We start from the raw sequence: 24315 nt of genomic DNA, 5'->3' as shown, positions 1-24315 counted from the left end.
CTGGCCCATTTTTGCATTTTTCGTAGAGACGGGGTTTCATCATGTTGGCCAGGTTGGTGTTGAACTCCTGGCCTCAAGTGATCTGCCTGCCTCAGCCTCCCAAAGTGCTGGGATTATAGACATGAGTCACCACACCTGATGACTTTTTAACGTATTTAAAAAGATATATATTGACTGGAAACATAGCAGTTACTGAACACCTGCTATGTGTTTATGAGCAGAGAAAATAACAAGGCACATGTGCATTTCTTTTGCTCAGTTGGATGATGTTTCTCTCTGCCCTCCCCCCATCCCAACATCAGCATCTGTGGCTTCTCAAGGCATTGGTCATCCGTAGGACATGGGGTTATAAGTTTATATATTGATAAGAAAGTTTATTTCAGAATTTCTCACGTGATTCTGATCCAGTAGCCTATTTTCCCAGCCCAGTTGAAGATCATCAATTTTATTTCATGAGAAGAGGGTGTATGTATGTATATGAAATTGCCATCATTAGCTCATCACCATTATATGAATTAGTTGAAATGACTATTGGAACTTTAGTCCCGAAAGTAGACATTTGGGACAGATATGAAGCTCAGAACATTGGGCCTGGATGGCTGTCACTATTTGGCATCTTTAGCTAGGGAACAGTATAAGAGTTCCAGATTTCTTGAAGATCAGAGGAATAGAGGGAGGTACTGAAAGGAAGCTAAGCAAAGGAGAACAAGAAAACACTGAAGGTTAACTATGCTGACCTCATATTTTGTCTAGAGTCAGCTCAGGTAAGTTGACATAAAGCATAATTTTCCAGGGCAATATCTAGTGTTTTCTTGAGGCCCAAACTTGTATAAGTAAGTTATTGTTCTTCAGAGAAAAGGAGATAAAGAATAGAATTTGTATAATGGTTTATTAGGCTTCAGAACCCTTCTTGAGGCATCCTGGCAAGTTCTCCTGAAAAGGAAAGGTATTCAAAGGTACTGTGTTGATCCCTCAAAACAGAAGTTCCCAACAGTTTTTCTTGCTGTCACTCAAGGAATGTTGACATTGACGATCACAGTGGTCTTCTGTGAAAATGTTGATCACATTCCAAGAATTCTATCCCTTTGCCTTTTAGGGAAGTACTAGTGATATTATCATAGGAAAGGTTTTGGATATATCTTAACTTGAGTTATTGTTAGTAACAAGTTAATAGCATGATGAACTTAGAAAATTGAGAACAGTTTCTTTTATATTTAGACATTTATTACTTTCATAATTAATTTATCTGACAAATAGTATCAAGAAGATTGTGTTTTTGAAAACAACCTTATAGATCTTTAGCAAGCAACATTTTTCATTTATATGTGGAATGCTCTTTGCAGTTGTCCATCAATGTTTGGTTTGATTCCCCCTGTTATAATTCTTCATAAGCTCAGAGAAGACATCTCTAGTGCTATATGAAATATAAATGATTCCTGGTAAATGGATGGGAATTTAGACTGTCAATTTAATAACATATATACCCACATTTATAGTATAAATAGAGGTGAGACTACATTAAGAACTTATTAATGTTAAATTTATGTATGTGTTCACTTGAGACACTTCCCTGGAGCTTAAGGTGGTGTCTGAATTGTAAAACTGTGTCATTCAAATTGTAGCTAGCCAGAATTTTATAGTTCTAGGTTCCCCAGTGGTTTTCCCGGTATTAAAAGGTATGCTTGCTTTTAAAATATGGAAGGTGAAAATGGAGTTGATCTCCCTTTATATTGACCATAGTAAGCAAAGAGGAAATCTTTAAAATGTTTTTATATATTTAGGGTGTACAAGTAAAGATGCATTTCTTACATGCATATATTGTGTGGTGGTAAAGCCTGGGCTTTTAGTTTACCCATTCACCCCAATAGTGATCATTATACCCAAAAGATTATTTTCAACCCTGACCCCTCCTCCCCTCCCACTTTTTGGAGTCTCCAGTGTCTATTATCCCATTCTTTTTTTTAAGAAAAACAGTTTCACTCTTGTCACCCAGGCTGTATGGTAATGGCATCATCTTGGCTCACTGCAACCTCCACCTCCCGGGTTCAAGCGATTCTCCTGCTTCAGCTTCGCGAGTAGCTGGGATTATAGTTTCCCACCACCACACCTGGCTACTTTTTATAGTTTTAGTAGAGAAAGAGTTTCACCACGTTGGCCAGGCTGATCTCGAACTCCTGACCTCAGGTGATTCACCTGTTTTAGCTTCCCAAAGTGCTGGGATTACAGGGCATGAGTCACCTTTCCCGGTCTATCCCATTCGTTATGTCTGTGTGTACCCATTGTTTAGCTCCCGCTTGAAAATGAGAACATACAGTATTTGACTTTCTGTTTCTGAGTTATTTCACTTAGGATAATAACCTCCAGTTGCATCCAGGTTGCTGCAAAATATGTGATTTGATTCTTTTTTATGGCTGGATAGTACTATATGGGTGGGAGGGTGGGGTGTGTGTGTGTGTATGTGTGTGCGTGCGTGCGTGTGCCATTTTCTTTATCTGGTCCTCTGCTGATGGACACTTAGTTTGATTCATTATGTTGCTATTGTGAATAGTGCTGCAATAAACATATGAGTGCGGGTATCTTTTTGATATAGGAAGGAAATCTCCATTTAAATACATATCTTCTCAATTAATGTGTAAATATAATTATATGTTTAAAAAATTGCTAATATAAGTCACAGACTGTTGAGATTTGTCTTTGGGAGCCCTTACAGGGGCCTCAACTTTTAGTGAAACTGCTTTATGGGGTGGGTTCCATTTTGTCACGTGACACTCATTGAATGCTTTATAAATAATCTGGTCATTTATTTGGGGATTATATTTTTATGGTGCTCTAGTATACTTTTGGATTTTTTCCCAAGGTGATTTCTAGGTCTTTTCCTTTCAATCAGCTGTTGTTTGTGAACCTTCTTCTTATTAAAATAACACTCATTCTTTTATTCAATAAACATTGATGCTAGGCACTGTTATATGAATGGGATACGAAGGTGAATAAGGCACTTTTTCTACTCATGTGTGTTCATGGCTACAGCCTCTTTAGATAACCCTGCCTCTTGAACCCCTTCTCTTCCCTTTTGGTTGTCTTGAATCTTCCTGCTTTTTACTCCTTCAATCCAAAGCTGAATAGCCTTGATAGAGTTCCAAATTTTAAAAAATTATAACTTTTGTATTTAAGCCCTGCATGGTGGCTCACGTCTATAGTCCCAGCTACTTGGGATTCTGAGACAGGGTTTTGCCACGTTGGCTAGGCTAGTCTGGAACTCCTGGTCTCAAGTGATCCACCTGCCTCAGCATCCCAAAGTGCAGGGATTTCAGGCATGAGCCACTGTCCCTGGCCTGTCAATATATTTGAAAGTTCTGCCCCATTGTGAATCATGAACTTAAGAAATAGCTACTCAGTATTCTAATAGAGATCATTATTATACATACCCTTCTAGTCTTTTTATACACAAAACACATATACATCCATCTATCTGTCTTAAAATAATTATCTTAAAAAACAGGATCTTGTAAAACATACTGCTTTGTAACTTCCCCCCATGTAGTTGTAACATATTTTAATGATCTTTCCAAGTACATATACACATCATTATATTTCGCTGTGGTTATATTAGAATTTGAATTGCCAAATGCCTGTTGTTGAATAGTTAGGCTGTTTCCAGTTTCCTCATTATGAATGCCTTCGTACACTTGCTATTATTTATCTGTAGTAATTTTCAAAGAATGGAATTGGTATATTAAAGGATATGTATAATTTAGAGGCAATTGATGCATATTGCCTAAGTGTCCTACAGAAAAACTATTATTTTAGAAAAGCATATTAAAGTGCCAATTTTTACTCTAATACCATGTTATCATTAAAAAACTGACATTTTGTTGGATGAAAAAGATGATCCTGTTTTCATTAAAAAAAAAAAAATACTAGTGAGATTAAACTTTCCCTCCAGTTCCATCCAGGTTGCTGCAAAACACATGATTTCATTCTTTTTTATGACTGGGTAGTATTCCATGGTATGTATATATATGCCATTTTCTTTATCTAGTCCTCTGTTGATGGATACTTAGATTCCTTATGTTTGTTGCCTTATGTTGTAAAAGAGTACAAACAGAAAATATACAAAATAAATATTAATGATTAATTTAATGATATAAATATTAATGATGTTTATTTTGTACATTTTCTGTTTGTACTCTTTTACAATTTTTGTTCTGTTAGGCTGTTGAACTTTTAATTATTGACTTGATGGAGCTATTTCATTTTTTTAGAGACAGGGCCTCACTCTGTCTGTTGACTAGTAGTTGCTCGGGAATTACTGAATTATTGAATTACTTTATCTTTTTCTCACTACTGTAAGAAATTATTGTATACTAAATTCTTAGATAAATGTATATCCATTTCTGAACTTAGTATTTTTTTTCCTGCTACATTGGTCATCTATTCCTATACTAGCATCACACTGTTCAAATTATTATAGTTTTGTCATGCTTTTTTTTTTTTTTTTTTCTGAGATGGGAATCTCTCTCTGCTGCCTAGGCTGGAGTGCAGTAGTGGAATCTTGGCTCACTGCAGCCTCTGCCTCCCAGGTTCAAAAGATTCTCATTCCTCAGCCTCCCAAGTAGCTGAGATTACAAGCATGAGTCCCTGAGCCTGGTTAATTATTTTGTATTTTTAGTAGAGATGGGGTTTCATCCTGTTGGCCAGGCTGTTCTGGAACTCCTGGGCTCCAATGATCCACCCGCCTCAGTCTCCCAAAGTGCCAGCATTACAAGTGTAAGCCACTGTGCTCAGCCTTGTCATGCATTTAAATAAACATTAGGCTGCTCGGCACTGTGGTTTATGCCTGTAATCTCAACATTTTGGGAGGCCGAGGCAGGAGGATTGCTTGAGATCAGGAGTTCAAGAGCAGCCTGGGCAACATAGTGAGACTCAGCCTCTACAACAAAAATTTAAATTAGCCTGGTATGGTAGTACATGCTTGTAGTCCCAGCTACTCCAGAGGCTAAGGAAAGAGGGTCGCTTGAGCCCATGAGGTCAAGGCTACAGTGAGCTGTGTTCGTGTTCACACCACTATACTCCTGCCCAAGCAATAGAGCAAGACCTGTCTCAAACAAATAAACACACATGCATACATACATACATACATTAGGTTAAATCTTGTCACCCTTTCAAAGTTTTTCCTGGGTATTTTTATTTTTATTTCAGAATAACTTTTAAAATATTCGTAAAATTCTAGAAAAAATTCTATTGGTATTTTGTTTGTAATAACGTTGAGTACATACACAGTAGGGATTGAATGGACACCTGACGATGTTAACTTTTTTAGGTGATTTAGTACAAAAAACTAAGGACCTACTGTGTGTAAGATGTTTAGACACTGGAGATACAGCATTAAAAAGATAAGTACCACCATCCTTTATCTCAACCAACTTTTATAATTGTGAAGGATTATAAGTAAATTTTTTCAGATTCACAGTTTAGAATTATTGCACTGAAAGCAGTGAAGAGAGGATTTGAGTGGAGACATACTGGAAGGAGAGAAAACAGTCAGAGGCTGCATAGGTTCTGAAGGCCAGGTCAGAGGTGAACTGGGGTGGATCTCAAAGGTTATTTAGAAGTGAAGTTGACAGGATATTAGGATGCATTGTAGCCAGAGAGAAGTCTAAGGATGATTGTGGTATTTTGGTTTGGTCAGCTCAGTGGAAAATATTGCTATGCTCAGAGATTGAAATACAGGAGGAGCCACACATTTCCAAAGGACTATGTTAGGTTTGGTTCTACATGTAACTGTCAATGGGATATCCAGCTAGAAATGTTAAGAAAGCAGTGAGACCACTTGGTCTGGCCCTCGGGAAAGTATTCTTCCTTGGAGATACAGACACCTGGCAGAATTTGTTGCATGAGATGTGAAGGCCTGTGTCAGAGGCCAGACTGGTTGAAGCCAGTTCAGAAGATGAGGAGGTAAGGAAGTGTCAGTGTTCAAGAGAATTCAAAGGGTGCCCAGAGGACAGGTAAGGTAAAGACTGAAAGATATCTTTTGGGTTAACCACAAAAGAGTCAGTCTTTTTGCTGGGGTGGTTTAGGTGGAACAGTGGTGATAGAAGCCCCATTGCAGTGGGAATGAGGTTGAAATATGAGAAAGTGATTTCATTATTATCATCAATTATTTTATTATTTCTATCACTGAAGAAATTTTGGAATTCCTTCTAAAGAGAATAAGGAGTCCAAATTGTTTTGCTGTACCTGTACCTTCAAATCTATATTTTTTAATAGAAAATTTCTTATTTATCCACTGTTTGCTCATACGAAGTACTTGGCAATGTGCTAAATTCTGGGACTGAGTTGATATGATAGGAATTGATATGCCCCCATGTCCTTGTGGGACTTGACTCTCTGGCAGGAGGTGTTAGGCAAATAATTATACAATTATATATAGCAGTTGTGGTAAGCTCTATAAAGACAGATTAGATGGTACAATATTGCTTATAATACAGTGGGTAGGATAGAGGAGAGATAAAGGACGCCTTCTTTGAGTAAGTGAATTTGAGCTGAGATGGATTTTCTAGGGAGAGGGAAAGGCCCTGAGGTGAGATGAATTTACAGCTGATTAAACCAATGAGGCATGAGATGAGATCAGAGAGACCCAGACTAAATCTGTCTAGGTTGTTGGTCATTTGAAAGGTTTTGGATTTTATTCCAGGAGTTATGATAAACCACTGTAACACTTTTAAATAAGGGGATGACTTGATTGGATCATTAGAATGTAAAGTTCTTGAGTGTAGTGATTTTTTAAAATTTTTGTTCACTGACCTGTCCGTAGTGTCTAACAGTACCTAGCACATTGTATGTAGCTCAATAAATAATTCTGAATGAATGCTTTTTTAAAAAAATGAGTGAAACATTTGGTTTTACAAGAAGTTTTCATCTGTTGTTTCATGAAAACAGATTGCAGTGTGGGGTGAGAGGTTATGAAATCCAAGCGGAAGATGGTAGTGGCTTGTATGCCGGTGGTGGCAGTGGAAATGGAGGAGGTAAAATAATTTGATAGTGGCAAGTGTGGGAGAGGAAGTTATTTGGGATATTTTATACATGAACAGCACAGTATCGTTGACAAAACTGAACTTATTCTGCCCTTTTTCCAAATACTTCTTCCTGCTGGGTTTTGGCTCTGGTTTTTGACATCACCATGCACTTCTCAGTTTCTGCTTATTCAAGGGCATCTTACTTGTTACTGAGCCCTGTGAACTTGAGCAGTACTTACAAATATCTCCTGAATTTGCCCCTTTTCTCCATTCTTACAGCCATTTCTATACTGGATTCCTGTGTTATATCTTGCCTAGACTGTTGCTATCCAGTACTCCTGGCCTGTTACCTATTCATGCTCTGCTCCAGATGTACTCATACTATAGAAATGAGCATGCCATTTGGCTACCTAAAATCTTAGTGCTTTTTCATTGCCTATAATGTAAAGCCTAAACTAACAGTACTTTTTTATCCTAGAGTACATTCAGTTAAATTCAAGAAGTATTCATTTAAACTCCTGCTGTTTGCTTGTCCATGATTTAGCCACAGGTACATACTCTGGGCACCTTCCTGATAGTCTGTCTTGATTTTCTAACTACTGTCGTTAACTGACTCTACTGGGTGTCTGTGCCACCATTTTTCTGTAGCAGCTCTCTGAGTCTTCTCTATAACCTTCTTCAACCTTGTCAGATAAGACAAATGTTATTAGAATAATAATTGTCAGTTCTTCAAGATGATAAAAGGTTGGGATCACTAATAACTTATTTATTTATTTATTTTTGTTTTGTTTTTTTTTTTAACTTTCCAGAATGAACTACAGTTTGGCAACAGGGTGTTAACATACATTCTTGTGTTCAGTTTTGGGGCCCTTGTGATAACATGCATCTTTCTCTTCTCTTTGGATAAGCAGGAATGACTTCTGTTATTTTGGCAATTTAGTTTTTCTTCCTAAGTATTGTTATCCTTAAGTAGACATTTGCTATTTGTCTGTGCCAGGGACTTTAAACTTTTCTTAGGGACCCTTATTTTTAAATGAGATGTTAAAATACCAGGGTGTAAGTTAGATTAACCCAGAACTACCCTATTTGTAGTAAAGTAGTTAGATCCCAGGCTGCTGCTTGATACCCACTTGGTACCTTATGCACCTCCAAGAAGTGGTGATTGGAACAAGAAACAGCAGTCACTGGAATAAAGGTGATAACAGCTGTGGAAGGGATAACATTTCTGAAGGACTGAGACATACAAGTAATGCCTGGTGTCCACCAGTATTCCTGTGACAGCAGTTCCTTCCTTACTTCATGAAATGAGCATGATTTTTCTATCCAGAATCATCATTTGGGTACTTGTACCTGTTAATTTTTGTTGTCTGTTTTTTTGTTTGTTTTTTGTTTTTGTTTTTGTTTTAGAGAGAGATAGGGCCTCACTCTGTCACCCAGGGCAGAGGTGCAGTGGCACAATTGTAGCTCACTGCAGCCTTGAACTCCTAGGCTCAAATGATCCTTTTGAGTAGCTGAAATTACAGGCACATGCCACCACACCCAGCAAACTTTTTCTTAAATTTTTTAAATTTCATTTTAAAAATTTTATCTATTTATTTGTTTTCAGACTAGGTTATAAGACTGGCTAATTTTTGTATTTTTTGTAGAGACAGGATTTTGCCATGTTGCCCAGGCTGGTCTCAAACTCCTGGGTCAAGCAATCCACCTGCCTCGGCTTCCCAAAGTGCTGGGATTATAGGTGTGAGCCACCATGCCTGGACCTAATTATTTTTTTTTTAATTTTTGTAGAGAAAGGGTCTTACTGTGTTGCCCAGGCTGGTCTCTAGCTCCTAGTCTCAGGTGATCCTCCCACCTTGGCTTCCCTAAGTGCTGGGATCACAGGTGTGAGCCACCATCCTGGCTTATTTGTTAATGTTTACAGTGCTTTCTGTTTTCTTGGTGGTTTACAGGTCATTTCTTTCTAAAAATGAGCAAATTGGTTTAGACTAGGCCCTTCTTCTACTTCTCAGTATTTTACCTCCATATGAATGAGTATATGCCTTCACCATGTATCCTATTTGCCTTATTCTCTTTTGCCCCACTTTAGGTAACTAAAGAATTATTAACAGGTCTCTAGCTGTTTTGGCAGAAACTAACCTTTCTTCCTTCCTTCCTTTCCCCCCCCTTCCTCCTTCCCTTCTTCCCTCCCTTCCTACCTTTCTCCCTCCCTCCCTCCCTCCTTTCCTCCTCTCCACTTATTTCATCCATCCATCCATCCATCCATCCATCCATGCAATGCCTAGTATTTCAGGCACTTTTCTAAATGCTACAGAAGCTGGAGCTAACAAAACAGAGAAAAATCTCTATACATGAAGCTGGCATTCTGGATGGAGAGACATTCAAAAATAAGATAAATGTGCCTTGCATAGCTAGCTGAATTAAGTGATATAGAGGAAGGGAAGGGGAATTCCTGTTGTCCTGGTATGGAAATGAGCCAAACATTTTTTTGAAATTAGTTTTTCAGAAACAGCGATAGATTGGCATAGATTTATCTTTCCTGACCTCTCTCTTAATCCAAGTTCACGCCCATTAAAAACATAGGGTCGTGCTTCAGTCTGTCATCTCTGATTCTGTTGACTGGCTCATCCCAGGACTGAGCCCGTGTTCTTGTCCTTATTGGCATAGTCACCTTGATGTTTACTTATCACTTGGACTGAGAATGCCTTGTGACTCACTTACAGAGCTCATAGTTTGTATATCTTTGGGATTCAAACTTTTGTTTTTCCTATCTCATCATCATCAAATGCAGAAACCTAGCATATAAAGCAAGTGAAAAGATGTGAATGGCCTGGAAGGTGTTCAGGATGAGGCCTCAGGCGGTCCTGCTCCCCACCCCTTCCGGCTGCCTTGTCATCTCCATGGACTCCTTCCACAGAGCTATTATTTCTAGGATAACATTTCAGAGTCGTTATTCCAGGATGGCATTGTCCTTTTGTGATGACAGAAGTGTTTTATAACTGAGCTTTCTAACATAGTAACCATCAGGCACATGTAATGAATATGCAGCTAGTGTGACTGAGAAACTAAATTCTAAATTTTATTTAGTCTTAATTAAAATTTAAATAGTCACATGTGGCTAGTGGCTACTTTATTGGAAGATGCAGTTTTAGTGTAATGTTAGCTCCAGATTTAACATTTACTAAGTGCGGTTCATATCGCAGTTTTCCCGATCATGAATAAAATGACATTAGTTTTAGATGATAATGGACTCTAAGAAGGCTGGATTAAGACATGACTTATAACCTTGGGCAAATTTTTCAATCCCTCTGGGCCTCAGTTCCTTTTTTTATAAAGTGAGCAAATTTATAGTACCTTTTCATAAGAGGTTTAAAGTGAGATAAAGCATGCCCCACATTCGGCACAATTGCCTAACTCTGATTTTAGGTGATTTATCCTAATAGAGTTTTTGTTGTTGTTGTTGTTTATTGGTGTTTATGGGTTTATTTGGCTTGTAAAAGATAAAATATGTCCATTATAGAACGGAGAAAAATAAGAAGAAAATAAAAATAATCTGTAATCCCGCCATCCATAGGCGAAGTGACAGAAAACTTGCAGAATGTGGAAAAAGTATGTTTTTGGTTTATAATATGCTTTTCTCTTTGTTTTGAATGTGTTCATGTATGACTACACTGACATTACTATTGTAAAACAGTTTTTAGAGGCTGTAGATCATATGTGTATAAATTGCCTTATAAACCTTTTTTTTAAATATATACTAAAAAGGCTTAGGAAATATTTTGTGATTACTGAGAGGTATTAGCAAACTGATGAATTGAATAATTCGTAGTATTTTTCTAGATTTATCTTTAGTGATTAATTTTTCTAGAATGTAAAAATTATTTTGGAATTCTTTTTGGATGATGGGAGGAAAAAAGAGATACATAAATGATTTCATCTTGAGTTAAAGCTGTGTGGCAGACACTGTGCTAAGTGCTGAGACTATAAAAACAAATAAAATGTCATCATCGCTCTTAAGTAAATTGTGGTCTAAGTACTGTGTGGTCAGTGCTGCGAGAGGGATCTAGACATGTAATATGAGAACCTGGGACAAACCCAGCCAGCTGAGGATAGAAAGGTTGTCGGCAAAAGGTTTCTAGTTGAAGTGACACCTGAAGGGAATTTTAAAGGAATAATGAACTTAATCAGGCAGTGGTGGGGTAAAGAGTATTCAAGGAAAGGGATGCAGTGAGTATGAAAGCTGGAGTGGCCAGGGGCATTTGGAGAACTGCAGCTGTCTAGTATGGAGGTCAGAGGTGGGGATGGGGTGGATGACAGAAATGAAGACGTGTCTGGAGCATTCGCAGGAGCCAGATGGGTCACAAAGATCTTTCTATGTCCTGTTAAGGAACACAGACTTTATCCTCTAAAGTTATAAGAGATATTTGAAGATTATAAAAGGAGAGAGGCAGCATCTCTGGTCACACCACTGGCATACATAGAAAAATGCCTGGATATGGTTTGGAGAATGTATCAGAGATGGTTGGAAGTTCATTCAGTCATTCACTGACTTGTTGAATAGGTCAGGCAAGAGATGGTAGATGATTCAGTTTGTAGAAATGAGTAGCCCTCTGGAAGTTCAGGTCTAGAATTTGGAAGGGATGTTGACTAGAGTTATTTTCATACTGGCCACGGAGCGAGTAAAGTCACCCTTTCCAGAGTGCTTACCATGTGTCAGGCATTTGACCAAGAATGCAATACACATTATCTGAGTTTATTCCCACAATACAGGGGTTGTAAAACATGTCCAATTTTACATAGGGGATGGCAAATTCTAGTCCTGTTTCTGAAGCCCAATGATAACACAAATGAAATCACTAAGGAAGAATATAAAGATTTGAAAAGGGCCAAAGAAGGAACTTTAGGGGAACATGTCAGAGTTATCACAGAGCAGGAAAGAGAGGAGCCCTTAAGACACTGAGAAGAGGAAGTGAGGAAGGCCAGAGAAAGTGAGTATTAGACTCATGGAATTATGGGGATGCAAATAGTTCAAGGAGAAAGTGACGAAGTGTCAGATGTTACAGAGATGCCAGGTGACAAAGTAGTGTACATGTTTCTTGGATTAATAATAAAGTGACAATTGAGAAGAGTTTCAGTGGAGTTTAGGAGGATAACTTGATGCTACATGCCAGGGTAGCTTTTTTTTTTTTTTTTTTTTTGAGATGGGGTTCCACTCTGTTACACAGGCTGGAGTGCAGTGGCAGGATCTTAGCTCACTGTAGCATCCACCTCCCAGTCCCAAGAGACTTTCCTGCCTCAGCCTCCCACATAGCAGGAATTACAGACATGTGCCACCACACCTGGCTAATTTTTGTATTCTTTGTAGAGACAGGGCTTTGCCATGTTAGCCAGGCTGGTCTTGAACGCCTATACTCAATTGATCCACCCACCTCAACCTCCCCAAATGCTGAAATTACAGGCATGAGCTATCACATTTCACCTTACATCCCAGGGTTAATTATCAGCATTTCTTGGTTTAGGTGAAAATTGACTCAATCTAGGTTTTAGGTAAGGAAGGGATTGATTGACTAGGAATCTGTAGAAGGTTTGGAAGACCCAAATTGTAGGAATTTTACAGATATGACAAGTCCCTAGTATTCAGTAGAGAGAGGGACTTTATTTACCACTGCCATGACAATCTCATTACTTCTCTTTGCTTCTTTCTGCCTATTAGTTGCGGGCTTTTGTACTGCAGTCCTGCTTTCTAGATGTGGAGGGCAGTGGATGGCACAGTTATCTACCTCTGGAGTGGGACTGTTTTCTTTACTCTAAATACAAAGATCTTGGAGAAGGACTGATATTGCCTATCTTGGACTAGGTGCTATGCCTAGGCCTGTTGGTGTCTTGGGTACAAGTTCATGAAAGAACATGGTGATTCCCAAGGTAGTTATGAGATTAGAGGGAATGGCAGTTTCTAGCACAGGGCGAGAAATGTTTAGGCAGATAGTATCATAGATTTCTGCTTTTACTGCATGGAAAATGGGGTGGGAAATGAGGAACCAGAGAAAGTGATTATAGTTTCTCTTTTAAGATCCTGGGCTATGAAGGAAAATCCTAGTGATTGTCTTGGTGGCAACTAAAAAGGGAGAATTGGACTCTAGGATTGTTTTTATAACTAAATCATTGATGAGGATTTAGTAATGAGGATTGAAAATGTATTTGAAAAGAGGAGGTGGACATTAATTTTAATGTTTATAGGAGAAAAATTGATATTCAGACATTTTTGTGGACATGAAAATTTATGTGAACAGTTATAATCACTACTTTCAAAGTAATTGTATTTGTGGTCACTTTATTATCAAATATATGTTTTCAGGGTAGTAATCTTTATGTTTGTAATGATTATAAGCTGTATCTGTAGAAAGAAACCAGAGAATATTAGCATTCACAAAAGATCTTTAGGAAGCATGCAAATCCAACATGCTTAATTTATAGATAAGAAAAGTGGAATTCAAAAAAGTGAAGGGAAGTAATCACTTACAGATACAACAGTGCCTTTTAGAAGAGAAAGGACTATTTGCTCCCTGGATCCCTGTTTAGAAAGTGAGAATGTCTTTCTCACAACCTCTTCAGTAGACCTCCATTCATGGCCCATTGTCCGGAATTGAATCACAACACCCACCTCTGAAGCCTGCTACTAAAAAAAGAAACTGTGATAATCTGACTAATGTAAAACAAGGAGGATTGCCCTCAATGGTTGTGGGAAGAGGGTGAGTACCAGAACAAAGTCAGGGCTCTCCAGCAAGGAAGAAAGCAATGAGGGTTGTTGAGTAAGAACAGTGTCTGCAACATGGACCAAGCTAAATAGCTTATATTTTATTCTTGGACTATAGGGCTCTCCCAAAGGTTTTAGATCAGAGAATAGATAAGATCCTATTTGTTTCAGCAAAAATGCTATTCATAAAATATCTATGGGCTTAGTCTGTTTGTGCTACTACAATATCAGTACTTTAGAGTGGGTAGTTTAAACAAGAGAAATTTATTTCTCATACTTCTGGAGGCTGGGAAATGCAAAATCAAGGTACTGACAGGTTGAGTGTCTGGTGAGGGCCTGGTCTCTACTTTCAAGATGGCAGCTTGTTGCCGGAATTCTGCCTCTTCACATGGCAGAAAAGATGGAGGGGCAAAAGCGGCCTCCCTAGCTCTCTCCAGCCCTTTTATGAGGGACCAGTCCCATCCATGATGGAGAGCCCTAACGGCCTGATTGCCTCCCAAAGGCCCCACTTCTTAATACTATCACATTGGTGATTAAGTTTCAACACATGGATTTTGGGCAACATTCAGATCACAGCACCTGTGATAAGACATGTGGTGACAAGTCATCTATATAAGTTAGTTGCAAAGTTGAACCAAATTTCAGGTCTCCAGTATCTCCTCATGTTACCTGCATTCTACCCTCTCTCTTTGCATACTGTTGATGGTGTATATTTGTCTTTAACCATGAAATTTGTTATCATTGAACTGGCAATAATATAAGGAATGGATTTCTAATAGTTAGAAATGTAACTATTCTTCTAATATTTATTTTTTAAGTATCCTCAGGAGGAATTTTAAAAAATATTGCCATTAAGTGCCTACCATTTGCATGGTTGGAATGTTTGGGTGTATTCATGTGACCATCATACAGGAGGGCTGTGGTAAATGCTAAAAGAAAGGCAGAGGTAATGTGATACGGCTGTTACCTGGGGCAGTTGAGGGAAGCTGAAAGAGGATGTGTGATCTACAGTGAGCAGTGAAGAATGCGCAGGATGGGACAGGTCATTCTAGAGGAGGGCAACAGCATGAGAAAGAAAGGCAGAAAAGCCAGGGAATACCAAGGTAGCCTGTATTGATAGAACCTAGGCTTGAGGGCAAAGCCAGGAATGGATCATGGAGCGGAAGGCACAAGAGAATGAAGCTCACACCCGTTGGTACTTAGTATAAGTAGGCACAGTGCTAGAGTTTTAAATGTGCGGTCTCATTTAATCTCACCACATTCCTATGCGGGATAAAGGATCATTTTTGCATTTTTCCTGTAAGGGACTGAGGCTCAGGAAAACTAACTCATCTGAGAACTCACTACTAATTGTTGAGAGAGTCAGCATTTGAAACCAGTCTGCCTTCACTCAGGAAGTTTTTCTGTTATGCCAAATAATCCCACTGTGTCATTTCATGATGATTAGCATGTTAGCGTTTGACTCTCATTCTTGGGCATTGCGGATGGGTTCTGAGCAGGAATGGGCATTACCACAGTGGTCATCAGGGAAGAGTAGACGCTGGATGGAGGGCAAAAGCAACTAGCACCATCTTTCCGGTCCGTGGACATTCTCCTGTAACATCTGACACCCAGACATTGGAGTCACTACATAGCATCATTTTCAGAAATGTATTTGCCATCTTTTCCAGTGAAATAAAAATTAAAATTCTATACCAGATTGATGCCTCTCTAGCTTCCTTCTTCCTTCCTATTTCCTGTTACAGGACTTCCATTTCACTTTAGCTTATCCTCTCCAGTACATACTTTCTAGCTTGGCCAACACTTGTTCAAATATGACTAACACAGAATAACTACTAATTGTCCAAGAAGTTTCTCCTAATTTGTAACATCTCTGAGACTTCTATTATAATTGACCCGATAAACTGATAGAAAAAGTTATACCACCTACCAATACTTGAACTCCTGTTTTTTCTTTTCTTTTCTTTTCTTTTACACTGGTCCTCTCTAGAATGGTATGTAAACAAGGAAAATGCAGAATACCTTTTTTTTTGTACTTTAGAACCACATCTGGTGCTATTTGAACTAACTAAAAGTAAAATAAGTGCCATGGCAGATTATGCCATGCTTTTTCTTTTCATTAAAAAAAAAAAAAAGGAAATGGAAAACATACCACTTCTAGAAGGCCCTGACATTGAACTAGATATTGAAATCATATAGGTAATGTATTTATATATGCCACATTTTTTCCATGCATCAACCATCTTTGGTACATATGTGTTGGATATTTGCCATGTGAGAGAATGTTACCCAGAGGGAAGATGGTCTTGTTTAGAAGCAATGTGATCATTAAGGTAAAGGTAAAGTCAGCCCTTTTTGATTTTACTTACCTTTGCTACATGATCTGATGCAGAAGCTGTTTCTTCTTTTTCTTTTTTCTTTTGACTTTTGTGTCAGTCTTCGAATATACATCAGAATTCCCCTATTGCAACTAAAAAATAGAAATTACATATCAGGACAGTATAATTTCCATAAACTTAAAAAATTATATAAGAAATATTATAACTTAATACTGGTTTTACCATGTCCTGTAATTTGAAATGGAGTGAAATGCTTCTGTGGTTAAATTAGCTTGCTTGTGCTGTTTGCTATAGAAGTTTGAAGAATATATATTTCAAAAATTTAGAAAAAATAATCCAAAACAAATGTGACAGGGCTCAGCATACTTGAAACACATTTTCTGAATTTATCTTAAATCTCTCTGCTCTAGAGATTGTTCATGTGTATGTGGATTAGGCCTGGCTGGTTACTTCACCATCTATCTCCATCGTGAATTGATTCCGCTGAACAGCACAGAATGAGTTACATATGGTCCCACTTTGTCTCAGTTTGTAGGACCTCTGGGCTGGAACTCCATTTGATCAGAGTGAAGCTAACCATTGCAGAAATTTGGCTAATGTCAAAACCCTAAATATATGCACATATACATATATCCTGGCTAGAATGTTAATACTCCTATTAGAAGTAGTGGTGTTTTCTATGCATTAGTTCACTAGTTATTGTTGACATTTCAAGAATTAAAAAAAATTAGCTATGGATGATGATATTGATGTTCCTTTGGAATCATATTACAAATGTGGACCAAGACAATATTCAGATGTTTTCAAATCAAAATTATGAATATACCAAAAACTTTCTAAAATTGGGAAAGAAGAAGATAGGAATACAAAGATTATCTTAAATACAAACTCAAATCTTAAAATTGAGGAGGAAACCTATCGTCAAGTTTATAGTTCCTTTTTTTAGTGTGGTTTATTTAAAAAAGAAAAACAGGCTTCAAATATATTTAATGTTTAGATATTGTTCCTTAACTCTATAAACTTGAATCAGGTAGGGGCCCGTACATGTTAAGGTCCAGCTTGTAGCCACTGAGGGTAAAGGAAGCTGTTGAGGGTAACTTATTCCCCCATCAGGCTCTTGTGTCTTTTTCCTCCTCTTCTTTTTGTTCTTTTTCCTCTTCTTTTTCCTCCTATTGCTTTATTTATTTTTTTGTTACTCCCACTTCCCCTTCCCCCTCCTGCTCTTCCTTTCTCTGTCTGTGCAACCACGTGCTTCAAATCTGTGTATCTGGACTGCCTTCTCTAACAGTTCCGTGTGAGTGTTAGCAGAATGAAAACCAGATGGACCAGCAGTTCCCACTGTTATCTCCCAGTCGACTCTGGCAAGACTCCCTTTCTCCCTCCCTCCTTGGCATGACAGAAATATTTGCCTTTATTTAGGGAGACTTGTATTTGCTGCTGTACCTCTTCCCTCAACTGCAACATAAGCGGGAAGCTATTTATTCCCTTGTTGCTGAGGTTGGTTGAGGTGAGTAGAATGTGCAATGAATTTAACTATTGAAAAAGCAATTTTAAGCCTGCCTAACTTCTGTATTTTTCTAGAATAAGTGACTTACTGGTTGTTAAATGCTCTGAATAGCAATCTGAAGACAAGCTTTTAACAGTAGACAAAGGTGAAAATGCTCTTCATATGTGTCTCTACCATCCTTCCACTCTGAACACTTTAATTCACTATAGGGACATTCATTGTTATTCAACCAGCAGTAGAGATTCAGAAATAGAAACCCTGATATTGCTGTTAACTCATCAATAATAATAATGGCAGCTCATTGTACAAATGCTCTTATTAGAATGATGATTATTTTCATTCTCTAATTGTATCTTCCCTAAAGTGATATCAACATCATTTCAATTTTTAAACGTTGTGTTTTATTGCAACCCAAGCGTTCAAATTGCTTTGAACAAAAGTGAGGTAGATTTGGAATTGTGATAGTAGTGATTTGGGTTTTTCCTTTTCTTTCAATAATTGACCTTTAAATAATTTTGAGAATTTCTGACTGTGGTTATTATAACATTTTTAAAGGCTTGTTTTTCATAATAGTTACTTCACTTTTCTAAAAGCCCAAGTGTGAGATATTTGTGTCTGTAACTGCAAGAGTTGCCTCAAAACATTTTGGGCGTGTGTGTGTGTTCATGTGCATGCCTCCACATGTTTGTGAAAGAATTGGATCTAAAGAAACAACCAAAAATAGACTCTGATACTGCTGTTGATTAGCTTTTCATACAAATGTTCTTATTCGAATGATGATTATTTTTATTGCATCTTTCTTAAAATGGTATCAACATTATTTCAACTTTTAAGTGTTATTGCAACCGAAGTGTTAAGAAATTGCTTTGAGCAGATCAAAAGGTCTGTTGCTTTGATAAGTAGATTAGATTGAGAAAAGGAGTTCAAACTATCAAGGGAAAGCATACTTAAGAGAAAGCAGTTCTGAAGTATGAATGTCCATTATTGGATAATCAAGAAATTTCTTCGTATCTGTCACATACTCATGAAAAAAATATTAAAAGTGTCTAGTTCTTTTTAGTTCTCCATGTGGAACTTTTACATTCTTACTCTGTTTGAGATTATTAATTGGAATATTGGTTTCATGCTTTTAAAATGACAGGTCATAAATTTACACATTCTAAGTAAATAATAGCTTCACTTTGTTGTATAACACATGACACTTACATAGCAGTAATTTTTAAAACAGGGCAGGAAAAATTGAAGTGTGAAATATGTCTGTAAGACAATAACCTGTTTCATCTAAGAGGCCAGAAAACTAAAGATGGCAAAGGGATGGCAGGTGTTACAGAAAATCATTACAAAGAGCTGGCTTCTACCAGTATCTCACCTGCATAACAGACTTCAGGTTTTTGTTATTTCTGAGCTGTCATGCGGGGTTCATTATCATCCTACTTCCTCATCTATTTTCTACCTCTTGCTAACATTGGCTGCAGCTTCCAGTGCAGTTGTGCTGCTGCATATAACACTACCAAGGTAGCATCTGCCTAAGCCAGAAATAACAATAGGATATAATATAACCTAGTTACAAATGAGGTCCTGCCATCTGTGCTATACCTTCTTAAGTGGGGTTTGGATGATAAAATCCTGATTTAAACTTCAGTAGATAAGCATATTTTATTGATAGAAGATGTTGAATTTCTTCTGTTCACTTGCTTTTAAAAAAGATAAACCCCACTTGAAAAACTGAGGTGCTTAAGGAGTAAAATAATATGTTCCTGGTGGCATCCTCCAGATCGTACTGAGAAGCACTCCACAATGCCAGACTCACCTGTGGATGTGAAGACGCAATCTAGGCTGACTCCTCCAACGATGCCACCTCCCCCAACTACTCAAGGAGCTCCGAGAACCAGTTCATTTACACCAACAACGTGTAAGTAGTCATTTCAGGCTTCTGAGTTTCAGTTTTAAAGTTTAAATTAGATTTATCTCCGCAAATGAAAAATCAAGGGAAAATAAGATTCAGCATCTATGTATTATGCAGAAATGAAGCAAAAAAAAATTATTTGTTTGCCAGTGAGTAGGTATTGAGCACAGAAATATCATAGCTTAGGTATAATTTGTATGACTGCCAATATTTGCCTTCGTTTTTATTATTGCTTCAAAGTTGTAGTCTGCTATGATTTTAGCAAATGAAGTAGCAATTGGTCTGTAATTGCAGTTGGTACCACTATAATTTCTAATTCATCTTAATGTGGAGCTCTTTATTTTAGTTTGTTGAGCATGCCTTGGGACATGGAAATATGCTATTATTATTTCTAGGTTACTTCTGATCTTCTAACACCATTTTCATCTATTTCAAACTGTTACAAATAATGTTAAAATCTAAAATCTTTGAGTTAAAAAGGGTATTGATATGCAACAATATCATACAGAAGACTTTATAAAGGGAAAACCATCTTTCTTGTCTTGAACCTGTCAGACTTTTATTAAAACTTTACTCCATTCCTGCTTGGCTCAAGTCCTGTATTCTCTTGGAGTGTATTGCTTTTGGTACAATCCAAAGGAAAAGACAGAATATTCTGACAGAATTGCAACTTCCCATTCTTTCCTGTATATTTCATTAGGGATAGTCGATAACTTTGTTTTAATAAATCTCAAAGTCCTGGTTGAAATTGTCATCAAGGACTTGTGAAACTAATAAATGTTATCGGTTGCAGCTATTTTTCACACCATGTGCTATGAAATCCGTATGAATAAAAAATAACTAAAAGGCAAAAATAGGTCTGTGGGACTATAAGGGATTAGCAAAATACACATCCCAGGCTGCTTATGCCGTGTTGCGCTGCCATTTAAAAGACCTTTCCAAATATGTAAGGAGCAGGCGACTGTGCAATGCCAAGTTGTAACCCTGTCATCTTATATTTGCTTTGTTGTTACCCAAAGCCATGGGGGTAAGCAGATGTCTCCTGTGAGACATCCTGATGAGCTGGCATTTCTTGACAGGTTACTGTGATACTCATTGGGGACAAGAGAACCATTTTATTTTGTCAAAATGAAACTTTTAAGAATACTATGGCCCTTAAGACAATTTCAAACTATATCAAAATTATATTAAAAAGATGGGTTTGATAAAGGTCTGCATATCAAATTAATTGACTTAACATGATAAAATCAACATTTTTTTTTTTTTTTTGAGATGGAATTTCGCTGTTTGATGCAGATTTTAAAATTCTGGTTATGGATTATCAACTTTTTTGCTTTCTTTTTGTATTTATTAATGCACATATTTATGGGTCACAGTGATAGGGATTATCATCTTGATGTTCAAACAAATTTATCAGAAATGAATTTACTGAATTACCACCATTCCATGCTCTTGGATGGATTGAGGTGTCCCATTTTGATTTCTTGAAGTAATTCCTTGTTAAACACCATATCCATGTTGGCTTTGTACATAAAATATGCATTTTTTCTAAAGAAGTGGTTAGGAAGTATGAGGGGGAGAAAATAGCCTTCTAATTGGGTGGTGGAAGGTTAAAACTTGAAAGTCCTATTCCTATAAACACAGCTGTCAGTTGTGTGTACAAAACATGATTAAAAATGTTCAATGATAAATTTAGTCTCCACCAAATGTACACTTTCTCTAGGGGAGCAGTTTGGAAAGAAATAGTCCTGTTATATTGATGTAAGCCTGCGACAAAAGGCTGATATCTGAAGCTGTTTGTTCTGTGTTTGAAGCATTTCAGGTGGTTGGCATATGTGTACATGGGAGGCAGGGCTGGCCCTGGGTTGCAGCAGACTCTATTTATCATCAGCCTCTGTGCAGGATACCATCACTTAGTACGAGGAGTAAACCCATTTAGTTATAGAGTACCTGAGGTTGTAGTAACCCTGTGAAGTCCAAGCATTTTACAAAAAGTCCCAACATTTAAAAAGTTATAAAACCAGTAGATGTAAAAGGTAAGAGACTTGCTGGCAATTTCCTCATGCATGTCCTCTGTAAGTTTATGATTTTCTTTTGATTTTGTGCTCTTGACAGTAACTAATGGCACGAGCCATTCTCCTACAGCCTTGAATGGTGCCCCCTCTCCACCCAATGGCTTCAGCAACGGGCCTTCCTCTTCTTCCTCCTCCTCTCTGGCTAATCAACAGCTGCCCCCAGCCTGTGGTGCCAGACAACTCAGCAAGCTGAAAAGGTTCCTTACTACCCTGCAGCAGTTTGGCAACGACATTTCACCTGAGATAGGAGAAAGAGTTCGCACCCTCGTTCTGGGACTAGTGGTAAGCAAATGGAAACCAACCCAGTTTTCTTGGCATGGGTGGGAGACTCAGATATGTAGACACCATTCTCGTAACTGTTTTGTTATAGTAGTTTCTACATCTGAAGATTGTGTGCAAGTCTAATTCATGCTATAGTGGCAATCTTTTATTTGTATTTATTTATTTATTTTACTTTAAGTTCTGGGGCACATGTGCAGAATGTGCAGATTTGTTACATAGATATATACATGCCTTGGTGGTTTGCTGCATCCATTCCCCCATCATCGATATTAGTGACAATCTTTTAAATTGTGCTTTATATATTGACCCCACCAGAGTTTTTTGTTTGTTTTTTTACTATTTGACTAATAAAGATACGGTTATACAAATTTATTGTTATATTGGCCATAAACATGTGTCTATGTATATATATGTGTGTGTATATATATGTGTGTTTATACATATATACATGTCTGCTTATACACGTGTGTGTGCACGCACACACATGTATTTCAGAATTTCAGTAAGTACACTCTCCTGGCATGCCTAGTAGCTTTCAATAATGACAAAATGGTTTTGTTATGTTGATTCACTCAATCTAATTGGGCCCTCATTTTAACTTCGTGGCTTTGGGGGATTTTTATCATTGGCCTAGATGAACAAGAATTTATTACAACACATTCTTCTTTAATCTAGTGTCATTTTTAAGACTAATAACATTGAAATTTTTTATTGTAGTAAAATATACAGTTTACCATTTTAACCATTTTTAAGTGTACAGTTTGGTGGCATTATGTATATCCACACTGTTGTATAACCACCACTAATGTCCATCTCCAGAACTTTTTCCTCACCTCAAACTGAAACTTTCTATACTCATAAAAAGTAACTCCTCATTCGTTTTATCTCCAGTGCCTGGTAACCACTAATTCTTTTTTGTTTAAACACACACACACACACACACACACACACACACACACACACAAATCTTTGTTATAGGTAGAATTACCAAACCACTAGTTTGAGAAGAGAACTGTTGGTTTTTGCACATTACGCTACATTCTGCACATTGTCACACTGGAAAATAGAACGTCTTTTTTTGCATTCGAAGTCACTTTTCAATGTGTTGTGATTTTCTATTGAAGTGGAGAATTTTCGAGTATTTAGGAAGGCTAGTTTCCCATAGCAAACTGAGTCATGGAGAAGCTATGAGTCATATATTCAGCTCTTTCATTGTTCAGGGTTATGGTAAACTAAAATTCAATGATAGACACCAGTATCCATTTTCTTGAAACAGATCATTTATTTTCATTCTATGGACCTATCAGGGGCAAAGCCATACCAGTTGTGTTTTGCAAAAGAATTTTCTGAATTAGAAGACTGGGTGAGAGACTAGTGCAGAAGACGTATTTCAAATCACTATATCCCATATTTGACGGAGATTTTGGAATTTAATTTGTAACCATTAACTGCCTCTCCTCCCTGCTCCAAGAACACAGGACTTCCATGTTTCTCATGATCTGTCAGCTCCACCTTGTAAACTTCCAAGACAAGAAGGTTATTTTCACAAAAGTTGTGTTGGCATACTTCAGATACTTTTGTTAGTCACTTTTCTTTTCCTTTTATTCATTCTTGAATTTGCATAATAAGCTTTTTAACATGTAAATAAGTTAGATTAAGGAACCACAAAGTAAATCCAAAGTGATAGTTGTATCAAGTAAATGGTGAATGTGTTGTTCTTAGCAAAAATTGTTTTTCTGAAAATTGCCTTATAAGTTTGACATGTTCTTCATAGTGGTTCTATCATTTAAAATGCAGAAAACTTGGTAGCTTTAGGTAGATTTTTCCCAAGTAGCATGCTTTCGTGTGAAATACTTTTAAAAAATATATTTTTTAAAATCTAAAAGCATACAGAGGAAAATAGGGGATGACATTAATTTATGATGTCTTGCATATAATAGGCCATGAATATCCATTGAGTAGCAGACTTCTGTTTTAAACATTTAGCTTACAAGCTATTTTACATAATTCTTAGAACTACCATTTGAGGGGTATTTTTGTGTGTGTGTGGAGGAGTGATTTTTTTTACACATTTGACACATGGGTAAACTGAGGTTTACAGAGGTTAAGTAAAATATACAAGGCCACCCAACTAGTAGTGACAGGCCTGTGATTTGAAACTAGGTTCTAAATTATAATCACATTATGTTGATGTTTGGGTGGAGTTAAGAAAATATTAGGAAGTACTTTTTTGTTTTTTCTTTAAAAAAGTTTTTAGTGATCTTTTTTTTTTTTTTTTTTGAGGCAGGGTCTTATTCTGTCACCCATACTTGAATGTATTGATGACATCAAGGCTCACTGCAGCCTTGACCTTCCAGGCTTAATCAGTCCTCCCTTTCCAGCCTCCCATGTAGCTGGGACTACGTGCACACACCCCACACCTGGCTGATTTTTTTTTTG

General features: G+C 37.4%; 1 protein-coding gene across 8 annotated transcripts in view; it reads left to right on the top strand.

Moving 5' to 3' along the window:
* The window catches only part of RUNX1T1 (RUNX1 partner transcriptional co-repressor 1), a 146347-nt gene that overhangs the window by 66167 nt on the left and 55865 nt on the right, over positions 1-24315 (top strand). For 7 of the 8 annotated variants that reach the window (XM_021673499.2, XM_021673496.2, XM_021673495.2 and 4 more), the window contains 2 exons: positions 19388-19525; positions 21635-21876. In XM_021673499.2, coding sequence (XP_021529174.1) covers positions 19388-19525; positions 21635-21876 — 380 coding nt within the window. The remainder of the gene's footprint in view (positions 1-19387; positions 19526-21634; positions 21877-24315) is intronic. The other variant, XM_021673498.2, reaches the window with a different exon arrangement.

This window comes from Aotus nancymaae, unplaced genomic scaffold, assembly GCF_030222135.1.
Source record: "Aotus nancymaae isolate 86718 unplaced genomic scaffold, 86718_ANA_hifiasm-v0.15.2.pri h1tg000036l, whole genome shotgun sequence".
NCBI classification, from domain to species: domain Eukaryota; kingdom Metazoa; phylum Chordata; class Mammalia; order Primates; family Aotidae; genus Aotus; species Aotus nancymaae.
This window is presented reverse-complemented; position numbering and strand designations above follow the sequence as displayed.